At 31.8% G+C, this 11,700-nt stretch overlaps 1 protein-coding gene across 1 annotated transcript; it reads left to right on the top strand.

Moving 5' to 3' along the window:
* The first annotated feature begins 1,740 nt into the window (after positions 1 to 1,740).
* On the top strand, positions 1,741 to 2,531 carry LOC131015223 (ethylene-responsive transcription factor ERF039-like). The gene has a single exon (XM_057943517.1). It carries the CDS (start codon positions 1,747 to 1,749, stop codon positions 2,365 to 2,367), a length of 621 nt encoding a protein of 206 aa, XP_057799500.1. The 5' UTR covers positions 1,741 to 1,746; the 3' UTR covers positions 2,368 to 2,531.
* The last annotated feature ends 9,169 nt before the right edge of the window (positions 2,532 to 11,700 follow it).

Here is an 11,700-nt window from a genome sequence, read left to right as displayed (position 1 = left end):
GATGAGGATCACAAATCCCCCATAATTGGCTCCCTTTATTCTTGGAGTATTTGATTTAAGGATAATCGTATCACATGATATATTATATTTATTTATTACAATTATAAAAGTGTGTAAATGTGTCTTCTTAATTTCTTTTTATTATACTTATAACATCCATATATAATTTGATATATACATGGTTTATATATTTAACTCAAGATAGAATAATTGTGCTTTTATGTTAAAATATATCTATTTTTTGCTTATCTTATTATTCATACATTAAAACCTCTTTAAAACATATAATACTCGATAAATTAATAAACTCTCTAAATTAATGAATAAATTTATTCAATCCCGACTTGGGCCAGTTCAAAAAATCATAAATATTAGGAAATAAAATTATTACTTTTTGGATTTTAACACTTTATAGATTGATATTATAAATTAATAAATATTACAATTATGAATAGTAAGATAATTTTTTAAAATGTGAATTTATTGTTGCATGATTTTACTTGAAATTGAAATTTAGGTGGATTTCATGTACGGATTTTCTAATTGCATCTAATAAATGACACATAAAAATTTATTTAATTAGTTACATTGAATTTGTATAGATGCATGAAAATATTTAATTATATACAATGAATTGGTAGATACATGAAAATATAAGTTAGTTACAATGAATTTATAGATACATGAATTTATTTAATTAAACATGCATGAATCTATTTATTTTAAATATATTAAATCATTATCTACTATTTAATTTTACACACTATAGCTTAATATATATAAAATTATAATTTCTAAAAGGAAATATGTATTAGTATCTCTTTAAATTAAAAATTCTTCGACTTCAAAATTATTAATTTATGGAGAAGCAAAAGGGGTGGAAGTATTACTATTCAATACTACTACTAGCTACTAAAGAAAATATCATGTCATTATTTTGTGATCCATTTTCCATAATAAACAGTGTAGAAATAAATAAGTTATATGGCCTATATATTCTTAAATTAGGGTTATTGGAGTGCAAATACATGCATTTCTTAGGAATTTTAATTTTAACATAATCTTTAAAAAGCGTTAAATAAATATGAATTTTTAATTTATTTGTGTATTATTTTATATTTTTGGGCAAATATTATGAAAATTCTTGAAGTATACCCGCTTTATCAAAAATACGATGAAATTTTTAAAATATTCTCTAAACCCTCAAACTAGCTATCAGATTTTTATCAAATATATCCCGCATTTATTTTCCGGTCACCAGAAACGTGATGTGGCTCGCCGGATGCCACAATGTAATTTATATTCTGTTTTTTTAAAATGCAATGGTAAAAACGACATCGTTTCGTACTATATCATTTTAAAAAAGTACACTCTGAAATTTAAAATTCTATTCTATCGGGTTTGAAATTCACGCTAATAACCTAGAATTAGGTATAAACACGATAGAAGAATAACTTCTATCGTATTAACGTGAATTTCAAACACGATAGAAGTGAATTTTAAATTCCAGTAGATTTTTTTTTCAATATAAATTTATTACTATCTTTTAGTATAGTTTTAAGATATAATTAAAAATTAATTTTATATTTTTAGATTAATAATTAATTAGTATTAAAGTTAATTATTCAAAAATTAGGGTATAGTATAATTTTTAAAAACTTATAACCTTTTACGATTAATGCATAATTCTAAGCCCACCCCTCCTATATATAAAACCAAACATGGTGAGGTTGTGCAAATTGAAGAATGGATCCACATCAACAACTCATCATCTTCCACTACATGCATCAATCCACCCCCACCTCCTCCGATCACACTTCATCACAGGCACCAATCAAGAAGCTTTCCACCGCCGAAACGAATAATCACCCCACATACCGCGGAGTCCGGCGGCGGAGCTGGGGAAAATGGGTTTCGGAAATCCGAGAGCCCAGAAAGAAATCGAGGATATGGCTCGGAACCTTCGCCACCGCCGAGATGGCCGCGCGAGCCCACGATGCGGCCGCCGTCGCGATCAAAGGCCGCTCCGCCGTCCTCAACTTCCCGGAGCAGGCTGAGAAACTGCCCCGCGCCGCCTCCAAGTCTCCGAAAGACGTGCAGGCCGCCGCCGCCAAAGCGGCTGAGCTGGTGGTTTCCACGGCTGAGCACGGCGGCCAACTCTCATCACCCGTGTCTTCTTCTTCTTCTTCTTCTTCAGCTGAGGATGATGCATTTGTTGGTTTACCGGATCTGTTCTTGGGTATCGACGGCCACTACCGTCTTGATACGTGGTTCTGCACAGCGGCGGCGGCGGCGGCGTCGCCGTGGATGGAGGCGGCCGGTAGTGAGGCTGGTCATGCTGAACCTTTCTCGTGGGACTTCACTTGAATTTCTTTGCAGTATAAACCAAACCAGAACTTAAATAATTGCATGTGTTGGCTTATGTGTAGTATATATTCAAAAATATACTCTCTTTTGCTTCCAAAAAAAAAATCTCTCTTTCTCAGTTTATCGGTCATTTTAATTTTATTAATTTAAATATTTATAGCTCAGTGGTAACTTTCGTAGTTTAATACCTATTGATTTTGTGAAGAAAACGGTCCAATAATCTGACTTCCATTGTAATTAATTGAATATGTATCGAACACAATTTTCGTGCTCTTTTCCCCCCTTGTTTTTAGATTAAGCTTACTGTAAAAACTAATATTTCCTTGTAAGATAGCTTAATCATTAAATTAGAGATTTGAATTATCGCGTGAAAAAACGAGGATCCATTATTGATCACTTAAAAATTTAAAAATTAGCTTTTTGCAAAACTGATTACTATATAATATAATAAGGGTTACTTTAAAATTATAGCGCTTTGACTCGTTGATAACTCTCTATAAAAAGCTAGCTTCATACAAAATTGGTTACTAATAAAATATGAATTATTCTTAAATTATTGAACTTTGATTATATGATGACCTTTTAATTTGAACTTAAAAATGTTACAAATTAATATAACTTGTATTTATCTTAATTCATTCTTCATTTAATAATCTTATTTTCGACTCATTTTTTATGATGTATCTTTAAGAAACATCATGGTTTCAAAAAAAAAAAAGAAAAAGAAAAAGAAACATACATCAAAACCGATAATACTTACGTCTACAAACAACCTGAAACATTTTTCAAAATGTTGAAAATTAAACTAGTGATCTCTTATGTTATTCGAAAATTGTGATTCGGACTATTAAACAAACAACGAAGATAAATATAAACTAGTATATTTTTGATATTTTTAAGTTCAAGTTAAAAAAATTACTATAGAATATAAAGGTCAAAATTCGAATTTATAAAATTTAAGAATAACTCAAAATATGAGGCAGAATTTCGAAAGTCGATAGCTTAAAATTCTAGAAACCGGATATGCCAGTACTAAAATACTCTAAAAGAACAAAAATATATTAATAAATTTTCGGAAAAATAAAGTTAAGGTATTCAATCATTAATTCAACATTAGATAAAGCTAAAAAGAAATTGCTTTATTTTTGTTTGTCCCTGCACTATTTGAGAATCTATTTCCCGATCGAGACTCCAATGTATTTCCATCTCGTTTTCTCGTTTCATCATTTTTTCCATGCACATGATGCAAATTTCTTATCTGCCCCCCCTCGTGCTATTATATACTAACATCTTCTCCTCTTTGGCATAGAATTGAATAAACAGTGTATGTACGTTTAATACAAATGCATGTGAATGAAATTGAAAAATAATTCTAAAAAAAAAAGAAATTGAAAAAAATATTTTGTCTAGTGTAAATTGCACTTTACTATCTTAAGGGTCCGTTTGATTTGCAGTTTAGGATTGATTATGATTAAAATTATCTTGAAAAATTAGTGTGGATTAGTGTGGATTTATACTATTTCACGGGTGTTTGATATCATGGCTACTTAATCCTATATTGTGTTTGATATCCATAGGATTATGTTGGATTATATTATCTAATACCAAAACTATCCTCATATAATTTTAAAAATACCATGTGTGTCCACCATTACTTGGGCATTTGCATCGATATGCGTGAGGAAGGGTAGCAGATGTTTTATCCAACTTCGCAGTATTAAAGTTATCCAAGGGGGGAGGGGCGGATTATTAGTATGGGTTATTCCCACAAAATAGCATGGAGAAGTGGGATTAAGTAGGAGTTGACCATATTAACTGCACATGATATCAAACATCACACTAATCTCTATTAATTTAATTTATCCTACCTATAAACCCATATCAAACAGGCCCTAAGTATGCCAATTATGTATGTTATTAGTCGATCGATCTTCTTTATTATGCGAGTTTTATATTTTGTTAGAATAATAAGAATATAAGATGATAAAGTACAAAACATATAGATTACACGGTTAATTAATTTCACAAGGTAAGGACATCCGAACTCAAGTTCTAATTATATATGTCAAGAATTTCATTTAATCATGTCCTTTTTTTTCCTATATAAAATAAAATTCATTGTTCCAAAAGATTAAGTTGATACATACCGCGACAAGAAAGCTATGAGAGCAATATATAGACAAGGAAGAAGTCCCACACCAAAACAAAATGTGAATGAATTTACCAGTCTCCACATCCAAAATCAAATAACATATGGTTGCAATATTTGAAGAAAGGTGAGGCATGCAATCACAATTAGAATGCATCCACGAAAATAAGATATCCTCCAGTAGGATAAAATGTACGAGAATACCCTATTAATCCTTTCAATCCAATAATCATACTATCGTGTGAAATCGTCCTAAAACTTCCTCGTAAACACAATCCAACAATACTTTATAGTGAAAAGGAAAAAAGTCAAGTCACTAGATCAGATCATTAATAGTTACCTTCCACGAATCAAATTCTTGAAAAAGTGTGGATTCAACATTTTAATTTTATCCAATTTACACAATCTCCATAATCTTTATACCGATAAGAAGTGAGTCGCAAAATAACGGGACATAGAGAGTATATGTTTATTAAGTTTTTGAAATTAATTACGCTTGTACCTCTACTTCTTTACTCTTTGAACAATTTATTAATTGTATCTTTTTTAATAGAGTCAACTAGTGAAAGGTTGAGGGTCTATATTAGGTTAACTAGACTAATATTGTCTATTTTTACTATATATTACTAAAAAAATGAACATTGTTGAACAAGATGAGGGATGATTTACATATGAAGATTCATTAAGGCTTTATATTGAAAGAAATTTTGATAAAGATATATATGTGTGAACATCAAAATACTTTTTCAAATTAAATATAATGCATTGAAGTATTTATTTTCAATTCACCCCATTATAACCAAATTTTTGGATCTGTCTTTAATCCTATGTTAGCATAGAGTGAGATACTAGTTGTACTATAGGTGAATGTCATGATAGTTTAATAACTTCGTATGCCTTCAGGGTGCATACTCTTTGATAGAAAATGGTAGAAAATATACATTTTCACCATTTTTTTATTCTTTTTACATGTTTTGTAGGTGGTAGGGGGGCGAATTAGGATATCGGATATACCAGACTGGATACTCAGTCGAGTATATGATACCCGATATCCAATAAATTAGGATATCATGCCGAGACTGGGTATTAAGGGTGAGGTATACTCGAATATCGAGCATACCCGACATACTCGATTTTTTTTATTTTTTATTTTCTCCTGAAACTCTCTGAAAATACTAAAATTGAGTTTTGAGAATTCTCCCACAACGACCTAATTATCTCTATGACTCTCTCTGGACGTCCCCTTCCGCCGCCAATCGCCATTCGTCGGTCGCCGCTGTCCGGCCCCAAGCCGGCACACCGCTGCCACCCCTTTCTAAGTCTCTGCAACTACGGTCTGCCCCCACAATTCTCTCGTCTCTCTTTAACTCTCTTGAAGAGAGTATCTTCCCTGGAGCAACAGGCCAACAGCTCAGCTCCCCTGCAACACGGTCGTGCCACCTCTGAGCTACGGTGCTCAGCCAGCCCCGCCCCATCGCTTCCTGCCTTTGCCTCCGGCACTGTGCTACTTGGACAGCCTCTTCGAGTAGGTTCATCACTTGAAGGCTCAAGAATCTCGAATTTCTTAATTTTTTTCATTGCATTGCATTAATTATTTTGAATTTCTGGATTCACTGCATTGATTGATATCATTTGGTTTTACCTTCACTTGGAAATTGGAAGATTATAACTTGTTTCTTTTGTTATAAGTTATTTGAGTTTGCTCGTTGCTCCTCGTTGAGTCGTTGGTTGAATTTAAAACTTGAGAGTTTGATGTTGAATGTGATTTATGCTTGATGTTTGTTTTTGTGATTGTTAATATAGAAAATTTAAAACTTGAGAGTTTGATGTTGAATGTGATTTATGCTTGTTGTTTATTTTTGTGATTGTTATAATATAGAAAATTATAAACGGACACTATACAATTTAAAGGCTAAAGCTGGAAGAAGTTCTTTTTAAAAAAAAAAAAAAATCGGGTATTAAGGATACTCGAATAATCGACTTAGGTATCCAAATCGAGTATTAGGATACCCAATTAAAAATTCAGGTTCGGAATCGAGTGGTAAATTTGCGACATATTTCGAGTTTGGGTACCCGATTAAATCGAGTAGGGTACTCGAACCCGATCAGATTTACACCCCTAGTAGGTGGATACTTTTTCTCAGACAACATCGAAAAAGAATTTGGGCAGTCTCCTTTATCTTTTTTTCTTTGTCACTCCAATTCATGATAATATTATCATGAGGTATTGGCGTGATAATATTTTTCACTCTAAAGAACATGAAATAAAAAAAAAAACCGTGTAATAAAATTTTCTCTTCTTTTCTTATTCCAACTTTGCTCGTGATAAATTTATAATTAAAGATAAAACATCCTTAGGTTTACTTTACATGATTGCGTATTTTTTTCAATTCCATCCTTTCAATGAGATATGAATCAACTAAAATTAGTTTAAATGGTATATATAATCAAATGCATTGAAATATTCCAAAGCTTCAATCCATCTAATTAATTAAATAAAAAATTGATCTTATTATTTTTATCTATCATGACTAAAGATCCTCTTAAAATAAAACAGCAGAAGTAATAAACATCCCCAAATCAATTGTGAGTTAGTAAATCGTAACAAACGAACAACAAACAAAGCAAGAGAGACAAAGGGACATTTGGTTAACTGATAAGCACTAACTTCAATTTCCACTTAAATGCTTTTTCTATTATTGGTAAGATTTTCCGGTACTTATGTTAGTTTGACCATTAATTTGTCCATTTTATTTTGAGAGCTAACGACGGTTGGCAAAAAGTAGTTAGTGAAAAGAAAAAGGGGTTGAACCAAAAGGCATATATGAAATAGAAGCATTAAAGAGTATCCTAAAATTGGAGTCCAAGTTTTGGGGTTGCTCTTTTGAGTTGGAACCATGTGTTCAAACTTCAAACCATCTATAATGCTTTATAGTTTTCCTTTTCAGATGATTATTTACTATTGTACTGTTTTTGCCTTTTCTTTTATCTCTACGTTTTGTCCATTATCTTGTTTCTTAAAGAGATTTTTTTAACATTCCATATTTATGAAAATTCCAAAATCCCTCCATTATACATATAGTATGGAGCTGACCTAATGTTAAAAAATTCTCTTTAACATGAAGAAGATTAATTATATAACTCTTTCTTTTTTCTCATTAGTCATTTCTTTGTACCTTTTCTTTTCCTTTTTTAGAATAAGATTTTTCTCAAAAAAAAAGAATAAGATTAATAATGGTTCATTACTACCTCGTGTGATGATGCAAATCCTCAATTTAATGACCCGAAGGAAAATGCTTTATCAACTATGTCGCTCTTCATTTGTCATGCACCTTCTCAAATAGGAACACCAACGTTGTTTATACACAAAGGAATAAACAAAAAGCAGAAGAAAAAAAAATAATCACAAATCCTGCAAGTTGAGCCAATCTAGAGTCAATAGTTGTGCGTAAGGGTGGTAAAATGGGTTTGATTAATCGGTTATAACTGTAATCGAACCGAATTTTGGGTTAATCGATTAACTAATAATCTATTTTCACCGGTTCGGTTATCAAATCTCGAAAATTTGGTTAAACGGTTGGTTAAACCTGATTAACCGAATTAATAATTAAAATATTATATTTTATTTTAGAATTAAAGTTATATATAGTGAAAACACTTCTTAAAATATAAATATAAACATTTTTTAATGTACGAATTTTATCCAACATGGTTACGAATTCATCCAACATGGTTACGAATTGTGAAAAATAATTTTTTGTTACCTTTGGGATTCGAACCCAAGACCACGAATTCATCCAACAGGGTTACTAATCAACCGTAGATCTTAATGATCTAAGGGCTGAAAATTGTTTATATTTTATATTTTAAGAAGTGTTTTTATTTTAGCCCTCCCATATATATATATATATATATATATATATATATATATATATATATATATAGGGGAGGGCTACAGTGAAAACACTTCTTAAAATATAAATATAAACGTTTTTTAATGTACGAATTTTATCCATCAGGGTTACGAATTCATCCAATATGGTTATATATATATATATATATATATATATATATATATATATATAGGGAGAGGTTCAAATAAGAACCACTAAATAAAATTAGAACGGAGAACCATTTTAAGTCATTCGATCATCAAGATCTACGGTGGATGCATCATCTTGGTGGATGAATGTAGATCCTGGGTTCGAATCCTGAAGGGAGCAAAATTTTTATTATTTTCGGATGCATTAAATTTAATAACGAATGCATTAATTTATATAGCAGATGCATTGATTTTAATGGTTCTTATGTTCTCACGATAAGTGTGGTTCTCATTATAACCACACCATATATATATATATATATATAAGTCCATGTTTTTATATAAAAAATTTATGTTTTAAATAAGCATAAATAACATGTTGGTGGATGGGATAAAGACTGTTACCATTCTTTCAAAGGTAACAAGTTCAAATTCCTGTGGCAGTATTATCCAACATGAGTTTTTTTTTTTTAAATATACTGAATGGGCTATAAAATTATATTTTATTATGAAAAATATTATTATAAACGTTATTTGTAAAGTGATCCCAAGCCCGCCATATCCATAAAGCTGGTCGCACGGAAGATATTTGTCTTTTGATAAAATGTTTTAAAAATATGTGGCATACCTAATATTTAGCTTAGGGCACAACTAGGGCTGGTAATCGATTCGGTTATGGATTAATTGAACCGATTTTTAGATTAATCGAAATCGAATAGGGCCAATTTGACTAACTATTGACCGATTAGTTTACGAAATTAGAGATTATGTGTTCGATTCCAGCAGTATAAATAAGTTTTTTTACACAATTTTATTCGTAAATGAGACTTTGCTTAAGTGTAAATATAATACTTGCATAAACCCTAATTAGAATTTTTTTTAATTTGTAAATAAGACTTTGCTTAAACGTAAATAATTAGTGATCAACGACATTCATTTTATCGAAGTAATTTTCTTTTATTTTTCACACAAATTAAAAAATATATATACTTTACATATAATTATTTTATTTTGTAAAATAAAGTTATGTTAGTAAACAAACATTTTAAGATAATCAGCTTAACCGTAATGGGACGTTTATTTTTTAGAACTAATTCTGATATATATAAGAATAATAAGATTATTTATGTATTTATTTAAATGAATTAAAATTTTAGAATACCAAGACTCTTGATTATTTTTAATCGTTTAAGCTAATTTTGCTTAATTCTTACTTTATTGAAATGGTGGAATTAAAAAAACTAATCATAATTTTAAGGATAAAAATACTCAATCTTATAAGATAAACGACTCTTTAAAGTACCGTCTTTCTAAAGATGTTTAGTTTAATTAAGGAGAAGAGGAAGAACACTCCTCCCTTTAGTTGAGTCGTTATCTCTCTCTACACCTTATAATATATCATGAGCCAATATCTGTCAGTTTCTTGTATTCGCAATAATCACCATATACGTAGTTCAACATTAAATTAAATTATAGAAAGCAAAAATTCAAACTAAGGGGGGTGTATTCGTTCTGGAATTTGATGGATTTCTATGGATTTTAAAAGTCTGGGTGTATTCGTTCAAGACTTTTAAAAGTCTGCAGAAATCTGGGTGTATTCGTTCAAGACTTTTAAAAGTCCATATAAATCTGGGTGTATTCGTTTCAGATTTTTTAAAATCCATACAAATCTAGGTGTATTCGTTATTCCATTGACTTAAAATCCGGAATGACTTTCATGGATTTCATCCAAAAAATACACACGACGAAATCCGGCCAAGAACCACGAGAATTGAAATCCATGAAGTTTTAAGCGAGCGCTGAGTTCCAGCGCCCGTGGCCAAGAAGCCAGCGAGCGCTGGAACTCAGCAATCGTTCAATCAAAGGTTGCAGAGAGATAAAAAAGGTGAGTCGTTCACACACACCACCCCGCGCCGTCTCTTCCCTTGGCAACGGCAAGGCGCCACTGGCTCCCTCAAGTTCTCCGACAACCGCAGCAAAACAGCCGCCGCTCGTGGGTCAAGCGGTGTTGTCGCCATCTCATCTCTCTCACTGTTTTCAGGCAACAACGATCGTCGCCGCTGACTCCCTGAGACAGACTGGCGAGCAGCAACAAGTAAATAAGGTTGATAAAACACTGCCGCACCAACAAGGCACTCTGCATGATTCCTCAAATTCCTTCTCCATTCCCAACGGAAGCCCCTCCAGCAAAACCTCGTTCAACTCCTTCAGGCTACAAAATATATCAAATACAATTGCATCCCACCAATCAAATTTTGCTACTTCACACTCACACAGGCAGTTTGTAGACAACAAATTTTGCTTGCTGGAATGGGAGGATTTGAGCGCTCGCTGAGTGTGTATATCTTCAGTATATCTTGGAATGGAAGGATTTGAGCGCTCGCTGGAACCCAGCGCTCGCTGGGTTTCCAGCGGTGCTGGGACTCAGCGGGCGTTGGCATCATGGATTTCAATTCCAGAATTATCCCCTAAATTCTTCGAAAATCTGTGAAAATCGGGGTGAAATCCAACCACGAATTCTTTGAAAGTCGTCTGGAATCTATGTGAATTCCATGGAATTTAAATTCCATGGACTTTTTAAAGTCTGTGGAAATCCACAACGAATACACCCCCCTAAATAAATGAATAAAAATAAAGTACGTACACACACGCACAAAGAGAGAGAAGGTACATGAGAGGACTTATGGATAGGAAACTTGGAAGGCAATTTTGGAATATGATTAAAAACACCTCGCACTTTTGAAAAGCAACAATTTATTTATTTATTTATTCTTTTAAGGCGAAAAAAAGCAACTAAATATTGGTTTCTAATATTTTATTATTCTCCTCATTTGTATACCTGCTTTTTGTCATGTTCATCAAGATGATCTTGTCACTAGCACATTACCAATATATATCTAGTGAATTACATACAATGTATACTTTACAGCAAAACGTCCTTCACAATCTGCAAAATTTAATATCATTCGCGTTATATATCGTGGATCCGAATCGAGCCGAGCTAAAAATTGTCATATTCATTCATAATTCGTTCATTATCGAGTCAAGCCTCAAGCTTTATTCACCAAATACTTCGAGACTCATCAATTTATTCGAGCATAATTGAGTCCAAATAAACTTTCTAAATTAAGATTTATGTTTA

This window comes from Salvia miltiorrhiza, chromosome 1 (genome assembly GCF_028751815.1).
Source record: "Salvia miltiorrhiza cultivar Shanhuang (shh) chromosome 1, IMPLAD_Smil_shh, whole genome shotgun sequence".
NCBI lineage: Eukaryota > Viridiplantae > Streptophyta > Magnoliopsida > Lamiales > Lamiaceae > Salvia > Salvia miltiorrhiza.
The sequence above is the reverse complement of the archived record's forward strand: the minus strand, read 5'-3'. Positions and strand labels throughout refer to the sequence as shown.

Coding starts and splice junctions, on each gene's coding strand:
- LOC131015223 (XM_057943517.1), top strand. CDS start 1,747: ATGGATCCACATCAACAACTCATCATCTTCCACTACATGCATCAATCC.